Source organism: Chrysochloris asiatica, unplaced genomic scaffold (assembly GCF_000296735.1).
Source record: "Chrysochloris asiatica unplaced genomic scaffold, ChrAsi1.0 scaffold00242, whole genome shotgun sequence".
Classification (NCBI taxonomy): domain Eukaryota; kingdom Metazoa; phylum Chordata; class Mammalia; order Afrosoricida; family Chrysochloridae; genus Chrysochloris; species Chrysochloris asiatica.
The window spans coordinates 3,133,362-3,155,944 of record NW_006408760.1 but is presented as its reverse complement, the minus strand read 5'-3'; the positions used below and the strand labels follow the sequence as shown (position 1 = coordinate 3,155,944).

Sequence of the window (22,583 nt, the reverse complement as noted above, 5' to 3'; positions counted from 1 at the left end):
AAAGAACCTAGGACAGCAAGCTCCCAGTCCTAGGAAGGGACAAGCAGTTGGACTCGGAGGCTGAGTTGTGTCCTCCTACCTTTCATAGGCTGGTGACCAACCTTGATTCCACTCTCCAAGGCACCTACCAAGTGACAGTCGAGGCAAAGGACAAACCATCTGTGGGGAACATCCAGAAAGACAAAATGACCCTGAATGTGAGTATCAGGCCCCACCTCCAGCCCCTAATGCTCTCTGCCAGCCCCTGGCCCTGTGCACCGCATCTCCTCCCACACCTTTCTCCTGCAGCTCTTCACTGTGGACCAGAGTTTCCGCGTCAGACTACAGTTCTCTATGCCCAAGGAGGAGGTGGGCGCCAAACTGGACGACATTAAGGCGTAGGTCTGGGAAGCCTGGCTGGGGGCTGTGGGGAAGAACAGGGTCTGGAAGCGTGGTCTTAGACAAGACCTGAGCAGACTCTCTCTCAACTCTGCTTCTGACCCACACTTGACCTGGTTCCTAGTTTGGAACCTGTACTTGTGCCATTTCCCACGTAGCCTCAGAGTCTATGGCTAGTTGGCTACAAAGTTGCCTAAGCAGGACAGCCGTACACTGCACAAAGGCACTCTGCTTGCCAGGCTGTGAGTTCAGTCCCCGAGGAAGGGGTATATTTTCCTAATGCTGAGCCAATGCTGATGCAGTTGTCCAGAAGAGGTGCCCTTTTCTAATTCCCACAATTCCTAATTCCACTGGCAGAGGCTCTATTCCAGACCTCTGCAACACTTGCTCCCTTCACAGGGCTCTTACCCAGGCAACCAGGACTACTGTCTACATTGTGAGCATTCAGGATATAGACACCACAGCTCGGTGAGTGCCCAGTGGCCCAGTGGTTGAAGATAAGGACAAGAGGCAGAGGGTTGCTGGGTGTTTCTGGGCTGCTGACTTCACCCCATCCCATTCCAGGGCCCGGAGCCGCTCCTACCTTGATGCCTACTTTGTCTTCTCAAATGGATCTGCCCTAACCCTTAACGAGCTGAATGTGTGAGTGGGGTCACCCCCCGGGTGGGAGGGGAATGAGTAAGACACCTGGGGGGTGCCAATGTCCTTTGGTCTGAGCGGGTTCTGTGGCCAGGATGATCCGGAAAGATCAGGACTCGCTGACACAGTTGCTCCAGCTGGGTCTGGTGGTGCTGGTGAGTGATGGCAGGCCGGGGTCACTTGGGAGGAGGGTGGTGCTGCTGGGCCCACAGTCCTCTTATTCACCCTTCTTCTCCAGGGCTCCCAGGAGAGCCAGGAGTCAGACCTGCCAAAGGTGCTCATCAGCGTCATCGTGGGACTGGGGCTGGCTTTGTTGCTGGTCTTCTTGGTCATGACCATTGCCCTCGTGTGTGTCCGAAAGAGGTGCGGCTCCCATCACTCTGTGGGTCTCCAATCCTCACCCTCTCTCCACACAGAAGGCATCCAGGGGATAGAAAGACCTTGGGTTTAGGCATGAGGTAGATTTGTATTCAGTCCCCAGTAACTCACTGTGGTATCATGGACAGGTCACCTCCATACCTGACCCTCAGTTTGTTCATCTGCATAATGAGCATGACACTAGAGTCCTCAAAGCACTTAATGAAGTAATGTGCATCTGCCACCCAGGAAGATGTCTGGCACATACTATGCATTTAATAAATGCTTCTTCTTTTTCCTTGTGGAGTCAAGAGCCACATCTGGGCTGGATTCCAAACTGTGCCACTAGCCAGCTGTGTGGCCTTCATCAAATCACTTCCCTTCTCTGACCTTCCTTGTAGCCCCCGGAAAACAGAGCTAACAGTTCCACCTGCCAGAGTTGTGGTGAAGCCACACTCTCAAGGTCTGCACTAGGTTCACACGTGGGGAGTGGGGCAGAGCAAGTAGTGACCTCCTTCCTGGGCCCCACAGCTACCGCCGGAAGCTTTGGGCTATGAAGGCTGCCAAGGAGGCCCGGAAGACAGCAGCAGGGGTGATGCCATCAGGCCCTGCCATCCCTGGAACTAACATGTACAACACTGAGCGGTAAGTAGGGGTCAAAGCTGGGTAAGAAGCCTCACAGGGTTGCAGGGCTATGGCTGGTTGGCTGGAAGGTCAACTCTGAATCTTCTCTTCAGGGCCAACCCCATGTTGAACCTCCCTGCTAAGGATCTTGCCTTCGAGTCCCACTCTTCCTCTAGCGACTTAGACTATGTCAGGTGAGCAGTGACGATATACAGGCAGGCTGGTTGGTGATGGTAGTGATGATGGTGGTGGTGTGGTAGTGGGTTTTGGCCATAAACAGGGATGACTGGGCCTGCCAACTACCTGAGCTCCATCTTCTCCCATAGCCTCAACTCCCTGGATGACAATACTGTGGACCTGGGCCAGGACAAAAAGGAAATCAAGGCAACACAGGAAGTGAGTTGGTGCCTGGGGCTTCTGACTCAGGGTTCTTTTTTGAAGGGTTGGGTTCAAGACAGAGCTTGGGGGACCTGCTGCAGACATGGGCATCAGTGGCAGCCTTGCCTCTTTGCGCCCGGCCCCAGGAAGGCCTGTGACTTTAGAACAGGGTCCAATCTCTGCTCCTCCACTCATTCACCATGCAACCCTGGATGAATGACTTCTCTCTGATTCTCAGTTTCTCATCTGTAAAATGGAGATCAAAATGCTAACTGTATAGGCCTGTTGTGAGAATTATAGAATAGAGTCCTGGTGTTGTATTGTAGGGCAAAGCACTGGACCACAAGGTCGGTTTGAACCACAAGTTCAGCAGCTCAAACTCACTAGCTGCTCCTTGGAAACCCTACGGGATCACTATGAGTTGGAACCAACTCAATAGCACTTAACAACAATAACCTATATACATTACCTGGCCAAAGCAAGTATTCACAAGTCTGATTTCATCCCTTTATAACCTTTATATAAAAACTGGTGAGGATGGGGGAAAGATGGAGCGATGAACAAACCCAGTCCAGCAAAGAAGACGAAGGTAGGCTTAAATAGACAGCAGGGCAGCTGTCTATTGACTATGTTAGTGGTTACATCAGATGAATAGAGCCCAAGCTGCGTTGCTGATTGTGTGGCTGTCTTTGAAAATACCCTCCAGGTCACATGCTAGAGATCTGGATTCTGCTGGCCTGGGATAGGGTCTGGGCACAAACATGTTGTAAAAGTTTCTCAGGGGATTCTAGTGTGCAGCCAAGATGGAGAACCACTGGAGTATATCAGTTCTCTTATGTGAGAGGGCTTTACAGTCACGTGAAGAGTGCTTACTACACAGACTGCTGGGCCCCCATGCCACAGTCTTTGATTCAGCAGGTCTAAGGTTGGTCCCAGTGGGGTCCTGGTGTGGTGTTGTGGAATAAACACTGGACTGCTAACTGCAAGGTCGGTAGTTCAAGCCCACCAGCTGCTCCTTGAAAGCCCTATAGAGAGTTTCTGTGAGTCACAACCGATTTGACATTTAACAATAACGGACCAATGGTAAGGAAACTTGATGGCACAATGGTTAAGCACTTGGCAGCTAACCTAACGGTTGACAGCTTGAACCCACACAGCAGCTCCTGGGGAGCTCCTTCTGTAAAAATTATACTCTAGAAAACTCTATGAGTCAGTTCTACTCTGCCATATGGGGTCACTATAGAGTCAAAATTCTACAACTACCACCACTGACTAATAGCAGAGATGGGTAAATTCCAGAAAGGGAGACAGCACCTGCCCTCCTCCTCATTCTGAGTCTGCTATTCTGTAGGGGGGTGTCACCCACCCATCCACCCCGCACTCACTACCCACTTGGCACTGCCCATGCTGGTCCTGTCCTCTGAGACTCTAAGCCTTCCCCTTATGCTTCATTATTTTCCCATAAACCTCTTAACTTGGAAAATGTGGTCAGCAAGTCACTCTTGGATTTTACATTATGTGACAGTTGCACCGAAACCCCAGTGTGAGAGTCAACCATTGATCTGTTTGAAGATGGTTTAAGGCAAAAACTCCAGTGAACTCATCTGCGGGGAACTGAGGCAGAAGGGAGTCTCTTGCCTGCCAGAGCTGGTGACTTGGAGAGAATGGGCAGGCAGCCGGAGCAGGCGCCGCCCCAGGGGAAGACTGGCAGGAATGGAGCCAGGGGCCATCAAGGGAGGAGTTGGGCCTGTGGGCTGGGAAGGGGCAATTAGTATTGAAGAGTCAGGGAGGGGTGGGGCCAGATCACTGGGACCCTTCAAAACTATAAATGAGCTAAGACTTTGTCCTGGGGGAGGCACAGTGGTGCTGGGGAGATACTTCTGAGAAATGGCCGAGGCACCATCTCCTTCCATAACAGTGGCATTTGGCCTTCTCTGGAGTCTGCCCTTGCCTCCTGCCCCTGGCTGAGGAACATAGATGGCACCTTTTTCAGGGAGTTCCTTGGTGCTATGAGTTCATCTGAAAGTAAAAACCCAAACCCATGGTGTCCCCACATGCATCCGAGTAGGGCAGAACTAGATCACCAAGGGGCCTCTGTGTAGATTCGAGCTGCCAACTTTTGGGTTAGCATCTTTATGCCAGAGCACAATAAACATTTGTGTGGGATATGCGAGTGGCCTGAGCGGTTCATCCAATTTACCCTCTTTGAGGCACTAATACAGAAACAGAATTGCTCAGGGTCGATTTGCAAAGCAGGGAACAGACCTGAACCTAGGTGTCCTGCCTCCCAGGCCAGGGGCTATTATCCTGGGCCACTCTGCAGAAGAGTTCCCAGCTCATGGTCTGTAGCAAGGGCTCTGGAGAGCCCAAGCAGAATGTTTCACTCTCTGGGACCCCTCAGATATTCCACTGTCTACCAGGGACCAGAATAGCCCACCTGGAAAACCATCTTGGTGTTCCCTAGGGAGGGTGATGGTGGCTCTAGCTCTGCAGCAGAGTAGCTGAGGTATCGGCCCATGGGCAGAAACACATCGCACTGGGAGTGGGGAGGAGGGCAGGTCAGGCAAGTGAGTGGGCACGAAATGAACTGCCAGTGAGACCCTGAGGGTTGCAGGAGGGAGATGATGAATTCAGACAGGAATAGTGTCACACTGTGGACAGGGCAAGGGCTTTAAAGCCAGCAAGATCAGCAGCCCAAACTCAGCTCTGCCCCTTCCTGGTCATGAAAGCCTACTGAGCCTCCATTTCTACACACATAAAACAGAGCACGAGGATTTCAAGCTGGGCTGCTAACCGCAAAGTCAGCAGTTCAAATCTACCAGCTGCTCCTCTGGAGAAAGAGAAGGCTTTCTGCTCCCATGAAGATTTACAGTAGGGTTGCTATGAATCCGAACTGACTACGACATACCATCACTACCATCAAAATGGAGGACGTGTTCCCTCCCTTTGTGGGCATTCCAAGTAATGGATGGAGCATGCCCAACACAATGCCTGCCACAAAGTGCTTGTTATTGTTGTTAGGTGCCATCAAGTCGGCTCCAACATACAGCAACCATGTACGACAGAATGAAATATTGCCTGGTCCAGTGCCATCCTCCATGCTTCAATATTCTGGTGCTGACAGTGTTTCACTGTTACTCATAAACATTCAGTAGTCTATCTTTCCTTCTTCTAAGTCTGTCTTAGTCTGGAAGCTTAACTGAAACGTATCCACAATGGGTGACCCTGCCGGCATTCAAAATATCAGTGGCATAGCTTCCAGCATCACAGCAACACACAAGCCACCACAGTGTGAGAAACTAACCGACGAGTGGTGGGTCCAAAGTGCAGGTGGCAGGAATTGTCTGCATGACTCCTTGGCACAGGACCTCGTGTGACTCAGGCAAAGACCAGGCAGAGCCTTTCAGGCCCATCTGCATGGAACGCAGATAAGGTCCAGGAGGAGCAGGGGTCCCCTACTTTAAGTCATACGCATGTAGGCTTGAAGATCTGCCCCCTTCCCAGTGCCTGGGAAATCACTCCATCTTGCCCCTGCACTCTTTATTCCCCTAGGAGGAGCTGCCACCCAGTCTCATGGAGTCAGATGCAGAACCTCTGAGCCTGGTGTTGTCAGGAAGACAGATGGACTCTGGTAGCCACCAGGGGATAAGGTGCTTCACCAACGATGGCCTAGACACCACAGACCTGTGATCTGGGCCTGCCAGAGATCCACATTGCTCCCTGCTCTTCTGGGTTTACCCCCAAGTTGTATATCCCCTCTCTTTAAGTGCAATAATATATTTGTTGTCCTACCCCTTTCTGCTTTTAGCCAATCACAACAAACAATGGTTGGGGAAAGATTTTATTACCAATGTATACTGTGACAGTTTGTAGCCAAAAATCACGGCCGGAGGGGCAGGGGCAAGGGCACTGAGTGGTCACAAGGGACTTGTGAGGGGTCACAGCACAGGGGAGGGGAAGGAGAGAGGGCTGGAGAGGGTGGCCTTTAAAGGACAGTTATGTTGTAGAATGAGTTCACCATCCTGTCCCCAAGACCAGCTAGCTGTCACCAAGCTGCCTGTGGCATGAGACTCCAACTGTGACCTCCTGGCCTGAGACCCTCAGATCTTTGACTCTGCCTCTCAACTGAGCCCCCAGGGCACGTCCTGCGCTGCCTTTGGTCTGATAATTACCAACCAGTGATCAGATGCAAAGAGGTGGGGAACTGAACCAGTGAACACACATGGATTGGGGAAGGGCTACCAACAGCATGCAGGAGATGCCCAGGCCCTGGGGGCCAGCCCAGACCCTCATACATTCTTTCAGAGCCTCGCATGCCTAGGGCCACATTCAGAGCCTTGCACACCCAGGGATCCCACCTTGTACACCAATCCTTGTACTCCTGGAGCTTTATCCACTCCGATTTGCACGGTGTCTCCTATTCTGGGAACCTGGCCTGCTGGATGTCTGGATGTCTCTGGAGGCTGGCTGCCTCTGAGGGGTGGGGTGCTGAGCAAGTCCCTGTGGTCGCCCAGTGTGACCGAGAATAGAGCTGAGGGCTGTGAAGAGGGTTGCAGGGCTGGATTTGTGGGTTCATGGCCACAAGGGAGCTGGGTAGAAGGGGTTTAGTATATGAGTCAGGGAGAAAAGGGGCTGGAAAGAAGAGGAAAAGGAACCTACAGGCTGCCCACCCCTCAAGGGCTTGGCGAGTGCCATGGGGATCCCTGGGCGTCGGCATACAAAACGGGCTCAGGTCATTCGGCCGTGGGTCCAGCACGTGAGCAGCACCGTGGCCGCCGCACACTTTGCAGCAGCGCACGGAAAAGGCCGGGTGGGCGCTTCACTGCACCCTCAGGAGGCACAGCACGCACGGAGCCCGAGCGGCCAGGGCCCGGGCGGGTGGTAGACGGTGGTGCGGGTGCCCCTTGGCGGCCGTGCTCCTCAATCTGCCGCTCCAAGTGCTTCTGGATGGCCATACCCAGCACTTCCACCTCCATGGAGGCACCATACACCTCCCATGTCATGCCCTTTTCGTCCCAGCTTACGTCGCGCACAGGCTCGGCTACCTCTGGGGGTGTCACTGCGGCCGCTAGCACTGAGCCAGGCCGCACCCGCACCTCGGGGAAGACTGGTGGTGCGGCGGCCTGCGGCGTCATGGGCCCGGTGGCCACAGAGCGTGTTTCAGCGGAGCCCAGCGACACTTGGAGGCCCGCATCCCGGCGCGAGGGTGGCCTGGGTGTGGGACTTGGAGCGTGCAGCGCCGCCTGGAAGCTGAAGGCCGGGCCACCCGCGCCGTCCTGCGGAGACATGGGGCTCACGGCCACCGAGACACAGGCCTGCGCCCCTGCCTGCGTACCCGCATCCTCACGTGGTGGTGGCGGCGGCGGTGGAAGGGCACTCGCCTCCCACGATGGCGCCTTGGTGAAGTTGTCGCGAGTTCGTGGCCCGGGTCGTGATGCAAAGGCCTCAAGGCTGGGGCTTTTCGTGGTCCCAGAAGCTATTGAGTCATTCGGACTGAGGCTGGAAGTCTCAGTGTGGGGCTCGGACATGGACACTGGGCGAACCCCGCTGCTGCTTCCGACTCCCTGGGGAGTAGGGACTGTGCCTTGGGGTTGTCCATTCAACTTCCTGGAGGAGGCCTCAGCCTTCCCCAGAGTCCGAGGGGCTACCTTCTCCAAGGCTGGAGGCTCTGCTTTTCTCGGAGACTCAGAAGGTACCTTCCCCGGGGTTTCGGCAGCCACCTTTCCCGAGGCAACAGGGTCTGCTTTTCCAGAGCTGGGATCTACTGAGTTCAGCGAATTCTTCTGTGAAACCACTGCTGTTTTTCCTGATGACGTGGGGCACTCTTTCCCAGGAGACTTCAGTTCTGGTTTGCTCTCAGATGTCAGCTCTGCTTTCCCAAAGGCACTGGAATCCACTTTCCTGGAGTTCACAGGATTTCCTTTCTCTGGAAGTGGAGGATCCACCTTCATCTCTTGGCCAGCTTCTGCTTTTCCAGAGCACATAGGATCCACCTTTCCCAAGGACATAGAGTCTACTTCTGCCTCTCCTCTGGTCTTCACAGGGTCCACTTTGCCCAAGGTCTTCTGGGAGGCCACAGGATCTGCCTTATTCAAGGACAGTGGGCCTGCACTCTCTGTAGTCACGGTTTCGGCTTTTATTGAGGACAGGTGTCCTACAGTCCCCAAGGACTTGGGATCTCCTGGAGCTGAGGACAAAGGGTCTATCTTCCCTGAAGATTCAGGGTTCTCTTTTCCGGAAGATGATGCTTTTATATTTCCCACAGAAATGGGATCCACCTTTGTGGAGAACACAGGAACCTCTTTTCCTGAGGATGCAGTGTTTGTCTCTCCCACAGATACAAGCTCAGCCTGCTCGGAAGACAAGGACATGGGATTCACCTTTCCCAAAGAAACAGGACCCTTATCTGAAGCTATGAGCTCCACATTTTTTATAGATGTGGGATCCACCTTCCCTGAAAACACAGCATCTACTTGCTCAGCGGATACGGTTTTCATCACTCTCACAGATATTGAATCCCCCTTTCCTGAGGAGGTAGGATCCATCTTTTCCAGGATCTTGGGGTCCTCTTTTATGGAGGACACAGTTTCTACATTTTCTCTAGACATAGAATCTGCCATCCCCAAGCCTGTAGGAACTCCCTTTCCTGAGGACCCAAGATCCACTGTTCTCAAGGATACAGGGTCTGTCTTGCCGGAGGATCCTGGAGTCAGCTTTCCCAAGGACGCAGGATCAGTCTTTTCTGCAGATGCAGAGCCTGTGTTTTCCAAGGACACAGAATCCACCTTTCCTGAAGGCCCATGATCTGCCTTTCCTGAGGATACAGGACACACCTTTTCTGAGGACACAAGATGCTCTTTTCCTGAGTAGCTATCATCCTCCTTTTTTGATAATGCAGGCTCCACTTTGCCCAAAGACACGGGATCCACCTTTCTTAAAGAGTCAGGACCCTCCTTCCTTGGGGACACTGTATTCACTTTGCTAGAGGGCATATGACCCTCCTTTCCCAAGGATCCAGTATCCCTCTTTCCAGAAGATACACGATCCCCTTTTCCCAGAATGGCAGACTCTGTCTGTCCTATAATCGTGGGATCTGTCTTCTTTGGGGACCTGGCATCTTCCTTTGCTGTGGAAGTAGAATCTGCCTTCTTTGAAGACTTGAAATCTACCTTTTCCAAGAACATAGGATTTCTGTTCTCTGAGGATGTGTGATCCATTTTCACTGAGGGCACTGGTTCTGCCTTCGAAATCTCTGACTTTCCAGAGAAGGGGATTTCTGGTGTCCCTGAGACCGAGGCTTCATGTGCCCCCAATGTCCCCTTGTTGGCTGCCTCTTGGGGAGGGATGTAAGTTGGGGTGAGGCAGGCCAAGCTCTCACCTGTGCCTTCAGAGCAGGAGGCATCTTCCCCAGCCCCAGTGGGGCTGCTGTGTCTAGAGTCCATGCCTAGACCTTGGTCAGGGATGTGTCTGGGGAGTACAGGGCTGGCCTTTTCCTGGGAGGGGAAGCAGTCCCTCATGGCTGGACGTCCAGCCCCCAGGCTCCCATCCTGGGGGCAGGAGAAGGCTATGGGCTGTGGTCCTAGGAGACTGGAGTCCTTTTGAAGCAGCTGGAGCCAGGTTGGGTCTTCAGCACTGCCCATCTGCTCTCATGTCCATGCTGGGGCCCAGTCCACGGCTACTGCCTGGTTCTGAAACAAAGAAAGAGCAGACTGAAGACTCATGGGAGACTTGGCAGGGAAGAAACCTCTTACTTGGAAGCAGGTTGCCAGAAGACAGACTCTGCTTCCACAGGCCCTCCTAGCAGTAGGGCTTCCTCACTAGCTTCTCTGTATAGTGAGCCTGCACTAGAAACACAAATCCAACCATGCCACATATCCAACCGCAGCCTCTGGATAAAAGGGCAGACTTCCTAACATGGCATTCAAGACCTTTTACTACTTGGCCTCAGCCTAACTTTTCAACCCCATTTCCCATTGCCATTCCCTTGTCAACCACATCCCGTAACACAGGCTACCCAGAAGTTATCCTCTTGCTATTCTAGGTCAGGGGCCACAATATCTGCAGCCATAGGGGCCAGGTAGCTATCTTAAATGAGAGGAGTTGGAATTGCGAGAGTGGTAGGAACTTCAGCAAATCACAGTGCACATGCCTTGTCTACTAAGAGGGAGCCCCTCAACCCGGCCAAGGCCAAGTGCTGCTGTGGAGAAATGTGGACCCAGTAACACCAGCTCTTTCAGTTTCTCAAGAGAAGTGGGAGACATAAAATTTTAATGAAAAACATTCCTGTTTAATACAAGCGAACTACAAGCCGTTCCATGGGAGAAAGATGAGGCTTTCTGCTCCCATAAAGATTTACAGCCTCAGAAACCCTGTGCAGGAACACTATGAGTCGGAACCCACTCCACGGTACTTAATAATCCTAAAAAACAGCCCTAAAACCACTATGTGAGCCAAACAAAATAAGTCTGTAGGCCATCAAATCATTGTTTGTGTAGACCCCATAAAGCCCCAAAAGTCAGGAAAGGGTCACAGTCAGATGTGTATGTTTTCAAAGATTGCTCTAGGATAGTGTGGAGTCAGAGATGAAAGAAGAGGGACCGACCAAGACATGAAAACTGAGGCGGGTCAATCATTTATCATTCTAGCACCTTCTCTGTTACAGGTTCAGAGCAGTTGCAACAGTCTAGATGAGAATCCCATCAGGAGAGGTCCTGGGCTAGAGGCCAAGTTGAAGGATTGGAGGGACACTGACAGGAAACCCTGGGCTGTGGGGGATGGTGAGGCAGGATTCTGGTTAGGGAGGGGGTGGCTGGGTGATGGTGTTGGCAAAGAGATCTGGAGAACAGGGGAACTCCACTTTAAACATCCATCAGGAGGGTCGTGAAGGCTGCTGGAACTGCAGGGCCCCCCTGCTCTATTTGCTACTCAACACACATGAGCAGAGTACCGGTCTCCCCTAAACCTGTTCTTCCCACCATCTTCTTCCAAAGTCATCTCTCCAGTGTTCTGGCTAACGCCCCTGGAGTCACTCTTGACTTCTTCTGACACCCTATGCCCCATCCATCAGCAAAATGGCATAGCTCTACCTTCAAATTATATCCAGAAGTTGGTCAATACCCTGGGCCAAGCCCCCATTACCTCTCACCTGGACAGTCCTGGCTGCTCTTTTCACCATCCTCCAGTGTACTTTCCACAGAGCAGCCATAGAGATCTTTGTAAAACCAAGTCAAATCATGCCCCTTCTCTGCTCAGAACCAGGTAGTGTCTCCCCAACTCATTCAAAGTAAGAGCAAACTTGACAGTAGCCACCAAACCAACACCAAACGCACTGCCATAGAGTCGATTCTGACTTAGAACGGCCCTATACTGTATAGGATTTTCGAGGTTATAAATCTTTATGAGAGCAGAGAGCCTCATCTTTGTTGAGGACCAGCTGGGGAGTTTGAACTGCCAGCCTTGTGGTTAGCCATCCAGCGTTTATCCTACAGAACCACCAGGGCTCCACAGGGGGCCCATTACCTCTCTTGACCTTGTCCCCCAGGCTCTTCCTCTCCATTAAGCTGCTTCAATCACACTGATCCTTGAACACACCCTGCCTCAGATCCTTTACACTGGCTGTTTCCACGCCTACAGTGTTGGTTCTCTAGATTTCTTCATGCTTTGCTCCCTGACATGTTCCATCCTGTATAAAATAGCCTCTCTTCCACTTTGGCTGGCACTGCTCATCCTCTTTGCCCTGCTCCACTGCTCTTCCTAAAACCTATCACCATCTGACAGACAGGGCTTTACAAAGTTCGTGGGAAAACTCCATCATCTTTTCATTCCATTTTCCCCACATCTGTTTTCCTTATTTGTTTATTCTTTGTGGTGTGTCTCTCCCATTAGAATGTCAGCTCCAGTAGAGTGGGGTTTGCTGTGTTCACTGATGCATCCCCAGAACAGAACAAGGACTAGCTTGTAGTAAGAAAGAAAGCTCCCAATCAAATATCTGCTCAATGAATGATTGAATGATCTAAGATACAGATCCAATCAAGTCCTTCCCCAGCTCAAAACCTTCCTCACTCTTGCTGGGAAAGTAGCTTGATTCTAATCTTTTTAGAAGGGCATGTATCAGTATCTATCAATGTTTACAAGGCAGACAGCATTTGAGTCAGCAAGTTCACTTCCAGGGAGAGTCCTGAAGACGACTGGGTGCAGGAGGGCATGGCTGGTGATGAAGACAATCAGGAAGTGGGTTACACAAAATGTGGGACATCCGCGTGCAACACCATGCTGCCGTGAGAATACATGGAGTGAGGAGTGACCCAAAATAAATTAAGTGACAAAATTCAGGAGACAGTGTTACCTGGGGCTTGAGCAACTGCACAAGGGCATCAAAGACAATGGCAACCTGAAAGTACAGAGGCCCAGGTATGTATTTCACATTAAAAAATCAGTTACTGTTAATTCCAGCTCCTGGAGACCCCATGTATGTCAGAGGAGAACTGCTCCATAGGGTTTTCAATGACTGACTTGGGGGAAGAAGATTACCAGGCCTTCTGAGGTACCTCTGGGTGGACCCCAAAGTCCTTTTCAGTTAGCAGCCTAGAGCTAAACCACCTTTACCACACAGGGGCTCTCTGGAGTCCTGGTGTGGCGTTGTAGTATTGGCACTAGACTACAAGGCTGGTTTGAATTGCAAGGTTGGTGCTTCAAACTCACCAGCCACTCCTCAGAAATCCTATACAGGGTCCCTATGAGTCTGAACGGACTCAGCACTTAGCAATAATGAGGGCTCTCTATTTCACAGAGACCTTAAAAAAAAAAATTGTTAAGGCTAAAAGCAAAGCAAAACCAGTTAGCGTGAATCTTAAGAAGGTAAGTATTTCAAATGATGAAAAAGTTGACCAAGTATATTAAGCTTTTGTAGATGTATAAAAAGAATTTGCATACTTCTCAAAGGGCCTCTCTGAGTTCTGCAGAAACATCATAAAACAAACCGGTGAATATTGATGACACTGCAAGATTCATTGTAATACAGTGATGATACATCAAACTTCAAAATAAATAACACATAAAGTCTGATAAATTAAGTGTTCAACCCCCACTCCCACCCCAAACAAAGCCAGGGGCCAACATGGTTATTAATATCCCATGCTTAGAGCCAAGGAAAAAGGCAGGCACACATTTATGGGTGTATGTATAAAGAGAAAAATTCTGGAAGGAAATCCATGACTTTGACTCTGCAAGCCTTCATGCCTACATTTTTGGTTATAGGTAGGTGCATGGTTATAGGTAGGTGGTAAGACAAACCTCAGGCCTTTAATGATTCCCTATTACCTTTGAGGAAGGAGCTCTGGTAGCGTAGTGGTTACGAATCAGGCTGCTAATCTCACGGTCAGCAGTTCGAAACTACCAGCTGTTCTGCAGGAGAAAGATGAAGCTTTCTGCTCCCATAAAGATTTCCAGCCTCGGAAACCCTGTACAGGGTCACTAAGAATCAGAACGGACTCCATGGCACGTAACATTACCTCTAGGGAGTCCTGGTGTGGGGCACTGTGGGGTAATTTGATGGACTGCAAAGTTGGTTTGAATCACAAGGTCAGCAGTCCAAGCTCACCAGATGCTCCTTGGAAACCCCATATAAGGTCGCTATGGGAACCCACTCGATAGCACTTAACAACAACGACGACAACATTACCTTTAGGGTCAAGTCCAAGTCTGTAATGTGCTTCCATGTCCCTATGTGCCGACTTACCTGCTGGTAAGTTGCCCACACCCATTCTTGAAGCACATGTATGCACAAACACACACTCTCATACATAGACACACACGCAAGACTTCTCTGGTTCATCCAGGGTTTCACATTCTCTCCCATCTTGGCCTTGAGCAGGAGGAGGAGTTTTTCCTTCCCTCCTTATCGGGGTCTCTCTTACTGAGTCTTCAGGTCTTAGTTTACATACTGCCAGCCTCCTTTAGGTTCCCATGTGTCCTTGTTCTTCTCCTAACCAGGTTAATGCCACCTGCATGTAATCATTTGTATCTTTGGGTGCCCCACTAAACCTTGGGTCCCTGAGTCAATGATACTGTTAACCACTGGGTCCCCCAAACCTTGGGCTTATGGAACTTAATGGGGCCATTACCAAGATGGGTACATGGGAAGAAGGGAGGGTTTGCAGAGGATGGTGGGTCACTGGGTTCAGGAAAGCTTAATTGAGGTGCAAGTAGGATTTGTAAGGGGGGAGTGTCTGGGAGGCAGCAGGAAGGCAGGCATGAAGCACAGGAGAGTGAATTTGCTATTCATCAGCATAAAAATGAAAAATTAGAAGTTCGGTGGTCCACATGCACGCTGGGTCAGGCAGGAATCAGATTTTAGTGGTATAGACTAGGCTCTTTTTCATTTTGTGCCTTTTGATAATGATATGGAGATAAAACATTTTCCTCCCCCCATAAAAACTACACAGAGCAAACAAGACGATGAAAGGTTCCAGATATCCTCAGAGTCAGGGAGACAAGAGGGAGCGTTAGGTTCTGCAGCAAACTGGCCCCTTCTAAAGGGACAGCCACACTCAGTTCCCACTGATTGTGGCCACATAGGAATTTATCCATTAATTCAACATTTCTTAAACCCCATGTGATGTTCTAGGCATCATTCTTGGTAGCGGGGATACAGCAGTGAACAGAAGTAAGCAAATACATAATATGAATGCTAATAAGTAATATGAATGCTAATAATAGATGCTGTGAAACAAAAGAGTAGCAGCTGGTTTAGATAAGGTGGTCAAATTAGGTTTCTCTGAGGGTAAGCCAGCCATGCAGAGGCCGGCCGGCCGGAGTGGAAGGGAGAGAAGGAAACAGGAAAGTAGGGGAGGGAGAAGACAGGAGAGGAGAGCCACCCATAGGGAGGAATCAGGGTTTATCCAGAGGGTACTGGGAAAACCCCAGAGTGTTTAAAGCAGGGAAGTGAATGAGGCCCCCTCGTGGCCAAGTCTCTTATTTTTAAAACAAAGTCATAAATTTGGATTTTTCTATAAATTAAATATTGGCTCATTTTTTCAAATGTCATGTAGATCAAACAAAACACTTTTGGGGGTCAACTTTGCCTCCTAGGTTACCTAACTAACCTCTTTTCTTGGGGCTGTGGGAGAGGACATCGTTAAGTCAAAGGGAATAGGCAGAGGGGCAAGAGAAAGAGCCCAGGTTCTGGTAAGGGCTGGAGCTGGATGGAGTCCCCAAGTGGCCCACCCTGAGGCCTGCACAAACCAACTCCCTCCAATAAGCTCCTTCCCTGTGGGTGAGGCCAGAGGCAAGAAGTCAGGATCTGCCCATGCTGGATGGATGACCTCTGGCAAGGCCTTTCCCCTCCCTAAGGACCATGACAAGCCTAGTCTGCCCCCATAGGGCTGCTGTGGAAATTAAGGAAGAGGAGGGGTGTATGCAGCTCTGCTCACTTTAGGGCAGGGCTGTGTACAGAGAAGACCTGTTTTTATCTACTCAGCCTGTCAGAGCCCAGCTGCGCTCCCAAGAGGGGGCAGGGGAGGGTGGGACTGTAGCAGAGGCACCAAGTGGCAAAACCTGGCCCTCATCAGATAGGCATGTTTGACCCAAAGTGCTTAAAACAACAAAGAGTCCATTTATAGGTATCTAAAAGGAGCTCTGGTAACGTAGTGGTTACGAATCGGGCTGCGAACCGCAAGGTCAGCAGTTTGAAACTACCAGCTGTTCCACGGGAGAAAGATGAGGTCTTCTGTTCCCGTAAAGATTGACAGCCTCGGGAACCCTGTACAGGGTCGCTATGAGCCGGAAGCGACTCCACAGCACATAACAACAACAACAGGAGCTCTGGTAGCATAGTGGATTATGAGTTGGGCTGCTAACCACAAGGTCAGGAGTTTGAATCTGCCACTTCCTTTGCAGGAGAAAGATGAGGCTTTCTGTTCCCATAAAGATTTACAGCCTGGGAAAGCCTATACAGGGTCACCATGAGTCGGAACCAAGTTGGTGGCACACAACCACCATTGTTGTTGTTGAGTGCTAACAAGTTGGTTCTGACTCATAGCAACCCTGCAAAAGGTTTCTGAGGCTTTAAATCTTCACAGGAACATAAAGCCTCATCTTTCTTCCACTGAGCAGCTGGCAAGCTGAAACTATGGACCTTGTAGTTTGCAGTCCAGTGCTTACCGTATGGAACCACCATGCTTCACCAGCCACCACAGGTATTTAAAAATTATATTTTATCTGACAATCAGATTTCAAGCTTCTGTTGGAAAACTTCGATCTGGTCACCCTGAGCCTGTATCCTGTCTGGCAACAGTCTACTGGAGCTGAATGGCAACAGCCTGTGAAAGGGGTGTGTGCTGTCCAATTAGCCACAATCTCCACCCCTCCCTATAGTGTCCCTGGCACCGAAGGGCACTAGGGTGTCCCTCTGCCACTTGTCACTGAATTTGCAATATTTTTCTTACTGTCAGTGCCCTCACATATGCTGTCCTCCTAACCTGCAGTCACCTGAGTTTTTGACTCTTTGCCTAGATGCTGAGAAAGGTGGGAGGTGATCTCATACATGTCCAACACTTACTATTTATTGCCCATATACCTGCAAGAAAATAAGACCAAACCAGTTGCTATAGACTCGATTCCTATTCCTTGGCAACCCCATGTGTGTAGATTAGAACTGTGCTCCATATGGTTTTAAAGCCTATGACTTTTCAGAAGCATAACACCAGGATTTTCTTCTAAGACACCTCTTATAGATTTGACCTATCAATCTTTCAGTTAGTTTATCAAGTGCTTAAACATTTGCACTACTCAGAGACACCTACACCTGCCAGATGGTAGCTACTGTATTTCTATTTTCCAGTTAAAAAATTAGAGGTTCTGAGCGGAAGCCAAGTCCCAGTGGATAGCATACCTCTTCTGGAAGCTTCCCTGGAAGAAGTCGGCTTCTCAAGGCTTGTAGTTCTCAGCCTCTGACATGGGATAAGGCCCGGGGTAGGGGCAAAGCTGGCCAGGGAATTAGGCAGATTTGGTGTCACACCTCAGCTTGATCACTGACTTACTCTGTGACTTTGGGTGAGTTTTTCCACATCTTGGGCCTCAGTTTCCCAATCTGTAAAATGGGAAGGTGTCATATCTAAAAGAGCTGGCCCAGCCCTGGGTTTAAGATTTGTTCAGAGATCATTTCAAGAGGTTCTTTAGCTCTGTTCTGCAGGGCCCCTTCCAGCTTTTGGTATCCTCCAGTCCCTTCCCAAAGAGTCAGTCCACCTTCTCACCACCTCTCCCCAGAACCCAGCTCACTCTCCGGGCCCTTTTATCATCTGGAACCCACAACAATGCATTTTCAGATGAGAACACCAGCGGTCAGAGAGTAAAAAAGATATAACCAAGGACGCACAGCTGGGGCAAGAGGGGCTGGCATCCAAGGCCAGTTGTGTTTGAATCTAAAGCTCATGTTCTTCCCACCTGTAAAAGCTAAGACCTTGGACACCAATGCTTAGCTCAAAAAAATCTCTTTCTGCTCTTTTGGGTCAGACCATGTGTTTTCCCAATTTTCCATAGGCAATAGCACCAGGGAAAGGGCACAAGAATGCCTCTGAATGCACACACCCACCTGTGGGTACATACACACCTCTGGGAACAGACATTCTGCACATGTGTGCTCAAACATACAGCCAGCCCACCTGGGCATGCAGAGACATGTCAGAAAGCTTCTGGATGTCTGTGCTATGTAGGCTACCATAGGGGGCCAGGGCCTGGCTGGGTCTTCCTCAAGAATAGCTTGATGTCCACAATGGCCAGTGTGAGTATGTCCCTCGTGAGGGCCATTTGGATTCGGTGGGTGTGCACATGGCCTCTCAGTCTCACTCATGAGAGAGATGGTCTAGGGGTGTGATCAGGTAGGTATACTCCATTACCAGGCAGAACAGCCCTGGTGAATCCCACTAGGCCACAGGGACCCAGCCAGTTCACTCCATTCCCACTAGGATTTCTTCCCACTGTGGAGCCATCACCACCCCCAATCAGGGACAGAGCTGCCAATGTCTGCAAATACCTCCTCCTATGGTGAGAAGACCAACGACAAAAGCTTAGGGGACTTCAGCAGGTGTGTGTGCTTGTGTGTAAATGGCAATCCGCCTGCCTCTTGTCCCTCTGCCCCTAGAATTCTCAAAGCAGCAATGCCTCCTGTCTGGGTCTGAAGGGGAAGAAAGAATTTAGCAAGGGAGATAGCAAGATCTTCCAGAAACAGCCCCAGATCATCCATCCATCTATAAGCATCCCTCATGTACCCTCAGATCCTAGAGCAAGCGGTCACACATGAGCACACAATCTGCCTCCTAGTTTGTGTGACCAGGCACAAGTAGGCCAGAGCAGGGTGATTTGGGGTGTGCTATTATCAGTCAGTGGTGGTGAACTGAATGTGGTATGCTTGTCGATGGCTGGTGAGTGTGCGTTACTGTGCCGAGGTGTACATACAAGATTCTGGCTGCGTGTACTCGAGGGTATACAGGTGGCTGTGTTTATGTCTAATGGAATGACCAAGGCCCACAGTGTGTGTACCTGTGGTGGAGTGAGGCACCCATGCATGGACACAGTGAGTGTGTCAACGTGCGTGACACTGAGTGTGAGAGGCGAGTGTGCTCAGTGGTGCGAATGGAACCATTCCAGTGCCCAGCTTGCTCCAGGAGAAGATGAATCAACGAAGGCGGACCACCACCACCACCACTACCACCTTCCCCCCTCCACGTCCCCCCACCCCCGGGCGGGAAGTGCCCCCTCCTGCCTGGTGGAGCTGAACAAAGCGGCCGAAGTGCGGGAGCTCGGTGCCTGGGGGCCCAGCCCAACACTCAGGGAGGCCTGGCCTCCAGGGGCCCTGGGGTGTTAAGCACCGGGTTTCGAGACCCGCCCCCGACCCGCCCCGCTCCAGCGAGGAGCTTGGAGACGGACACCCGCCGCCCCCGGGCGCGCGCACACACACACCTGGGCTAATGCCGCGCGCGGGGTCTGAGCCCAGCCACGGAGATTGTTCGAGGACCCCGGACAGCAATTCCTGGGGGGGCCGCGAGCGGAGGAAAGGGTTCGACGCCACCTGCCCGAGGGGCAGCAAATGCAGGCGCGGCGCGTACCCGGGCCGTGCGCCGCTTTAGCTCCTCGGCGCGCTGCGCTCCAGCTCCCACCGCTCGAGCAGCCTCGGCTGCCTTCGGCCCGGCTGGCTGGCGGACCCGCGGACTCCGCGGCGCCGTCCCCCGCGCCGGCTCCGCGCTCCCGCCCCGCGCCCCGCCCCGGGCATGCGCGCTGGCAGATTCACGGTCTCGAAACCGAGGAAGGGGAGGTGCCGGCGGGGATGCCGGGCCCAGAGGGAGGGGCGCCCCTGGCCCTCAGTCCCTCACCCCGGCCCCTGGGCTCCCGGGGACTCCGCCCTCTTCGCCTGGTTCCCATTTCACAGACCAGGAGACTGAGGGGCGGAGAGGCTGCCCATTTGCTGCACGCCTGCTGAGGGCGGGGCGCGCTGTCTCTATATCACACTCACTTCAGCCCCGCAAACGCCTTCTTGTTTTACCGAGGAAGGACTTGGGACTCAGAGAGGTAGCCACTTGTCTGAGAACACGCGGTGCCTGGATGGAGACCCTGGATGGAGGCGCTGTCTCGTATCTCCCCTGGCGCGGAAATTTCCCGCTTCTCCATCGGCCGCACTTCCGGCCTCCTCTGCCGCCCCCTTCCCGCCCCGCCCCCAGCCCTTTGTCTCCAGCTGCCCACACTCCGCGAGCGGCGGGGACGTGCGTGGAGTTGGGGAGAGGAAAAAGGTGCATTGGATTTCCTAGTTGCTAGCCTTTCAAGCTAGGGTGACTGCTCACCCGCTGAACAGTGCATGCCAAGCTTTCCTCCCTCTGGGCGCCTTAGGGCATGTACTTTAGCTTCTCTGAATCAGTTTCTTGATCTGTAAAATGGATTCAAGCGTGGCAGCAACTGTGAAGTTGGCCCAGGACCGGGCAGTGTTTCATTGTGTTGGCACCTAACCACAACAACAAAATGGGGGCTAATATCATCACTCACTGGTTTTGGAAAGACGAAGGAGCCTGAAGTAGGTGCTCAGAGACTGCGAGCTGAATCCGAATTGCCAACTTGAGAACTCGGGACCTACCTTCTCCACGTTTATATACAGAGAAATAGCCAATTTCTCAATTATAAAATAATTCAGTAATTGTCCGAGAACCTATTGCCTGTATCATGAAGCTACGTACTAAAACTGGTTACAACTGACATTACTGAAACTTTTATTTATGGGCAGACACTGTGTTGTTGTTTTTGTTTATTTGTTTATTTTAACGAGTTTTATCTAATAACAATTTCCAATCACTCTGAAGAAAGTTAGTATTAATATCTCATTATCTCCACTTTTCAGATAAGAAAGCTGAGGTTCAGATAGATAATTTATGTGTGGTTCCACGGCTATTTAGCAGTGTAGTATAGGTGAGATTATAAACGTATATTAATCTTTATATTTTATTCCTCTCACCTGCTAAACCATACGTTACCATGATCTTAATGATAAACAACATCAAACAACCAAAATGTAAATCTAAATGGCAAATAAAAAGCCATTCGATCTGGTCCACGTCCTAAGCAAGCATCCCAAGGGAGGAAAAAAATGCGCATTGACACCAAAAATTCAGCACCACGGACAGCACTACGAATCAGGGCTGCTTCCAAACATTTCAGTCCCAGAAATCTGTTCATTTACAGCTCACAAGAGCACGCAGCTACAGTTTACAAACCCTATTTCACGTTTGTCATCTTATTTTATTCCCTCTGCAGTACTTTAAGGTAAGCATTACTGGCCCCATGATACAGATGAAGAAATAAGGTTTGGGGAAGCTCACAAAACACAAAAAGTGTCAAGAACAAACCTGTGACCAAAAAACCTGTTCACATCCACCAGCCTCTCTGCGGAAGAAGATGAGACTGTCTGCTCCCATAAAGATTTGTGGTGGTGGTGGTGGTGATTATGTACTGTGGAGTCAGTTCCGGCTCATAATGACCCTGTATAGGGTTTCTGAGGCTGTAAATCTTTACGAGAGCAGAAAGCCTCATATTTCTCCTGTGGAATGGCTGGTAGTTTCAAACTGCTAACCTTGAGGTTAGCAGCCTTACTCATAAGCAAAAATTCCTATATAGGGTTGCTGTGAGTTGAATCAATTAGATAGCAGTGGGTTTGCCTTGGAGGACAAAGAGAGGTTGGGCAGGAGGCAAGATCTATAATATGGGGCAGGGAACAGAGTGTGAGTGAGGAGGCTGTGGCAGTCTTCCAGATGAGAGACCATGATGTCTCAGCCACAACAATGCTTGTCAGATTGTAAAGGAGGGCATAGATTCAATACATACAAACAAAATCAATTGGTAAAATCAGCAGCCCTCAGTCCTGGAGTAGATGTGCAGGGGAGGGTTGGTGGTGACTCAGCTGCCTCTCTGAAGTTCTTAGGGGCTCTGGAAGAATGGAGGACAGGTACTCAGTGAGCCTTAGGGGGAAAAGGAGGGGTGTATGGGAGATCTAAGTCCACAGCTGAACTGTGGAGTGGCCAAGGTTGGAGATAGACCAGGTAGTCATCAACCAAGAAGGTGATGAAGGTCATGGTAAGGACAACAGTATATGGAGGGAAAATATAGGTCAAATAGGTGTAGATGAGAGAATCCTAGGTCCACTCACGAAAATCAACGTAAGCAACCAGCAGGGAAAAGGAGTTTACAAAGAAGAATAAGAAACAGTGGTCTGGGAAACCCAGGAGAGTGTAAGGTCTCAGAAGCCAAGGGGAGAATATTTCAAAAGGAGGATAGAATTAACTATATCAGGAAGATGCGATATGGCTTGAGAGGTGTTCTCTGAGTTAAAAAGGAGATAGTTGTAGACTTGATGAGAATAGTCAGTGGAGTGGTGGGGGTGGAAGCCAGACTTGGAAGATTGATGAGTAAATGGGAGTAAGGAAGTAGAGCAAGTGTAGACAGCTCTCTCAAGATTAGGCTTTAAGGGAGAAAAGAAATATGACAGTGTCTATAACTCTACTCTGTCACATTGGATTGCACCTGCATGGTACAAACGATTAACACACTTGACTGCTAACCCAAACATTGGAGATTTGAGTCCACCCTGAGACACTTCAGAAGAAAGGAGATCTCCTCCCAAAAAATCAACCACTGGAAACCCTATGAAATGTAGTTCTACACTGATACACATG

The 22,583-nt window shown here is 50.6% G+C and overlaps 2 protein-coding genes across 2 annotated transcripts in view; one reads left to right on the top strand and one right to left on the bottom strand.

Moving 5' to 3' along the window:
• The window catches only part of CDHR2 (cadherin-related family member 2), a 71,788-nt gene extending 65,722 nt beyond the window's left edge, over window positions 1-6,066 (top strand). The window contains exons 22-31 of the mRNA XM_006873495.1: window positions 89-197; window positions 289-377; window positions 778-846; window positions 943-1,020; window positions 1,112-1,172; window positions 1,256-1,380; window positions 1,906-2,019; window positions 2,112-2,192; window positions 2,325-2,382; window positions 5,929-6,066. Of these exons, the coding sequence (XP_006873557.1) occupies window positions 89-197; window positions 289-377; window positions 778-846; window positions 943-1,020; window positions 1,112-1,172; window positions 1,256-1,380; window positions 1,906-2,019; window positions 2,112-2,192; window positions 2,325-2,382; window positions 5,929-6,066 (922 nt within the window). The remainder of the gene's footprint in view (window positions 1-88; window positions 198-288; window positions 378-777; window positions 847-942; window positions 1,021-1,111; window positions 1,173-1,255; window positions 1,381-1,905; window positions 2,020-2,111; window positions 2,193-2,324; window positions 2,383-5,928) is intronic.
• A 1,043-nt stretch (window positions 6,067-7,109) lies between these two features.
• On the bottom strand, window positions 7,110-10,016 carry GPRIN1 (G protein regulated inducer of neurite outgrowth 1). The gene has a single exon (XM_006873494.1). The coding sequence runs from the start codon at window positions 10,014-10,016 to the stop codon at window positions 7,110-7,112; it is 2,907 nt and encodes a 968-aa protein (XP_006873556.1).
• Window positions 10,017-22,583: the final 12,567 nt, after the last annotated feature.

Excerpts from the sequence above, each read along its gene's own strand:
- GPRIN1 (XM_006873494.1), bottom strand. The coding sequence starts at position 10,016 with ATGGGCAGTGCTGAAGACCCAACCTGGCTCCAGCTGCTTCAAAAGGAC.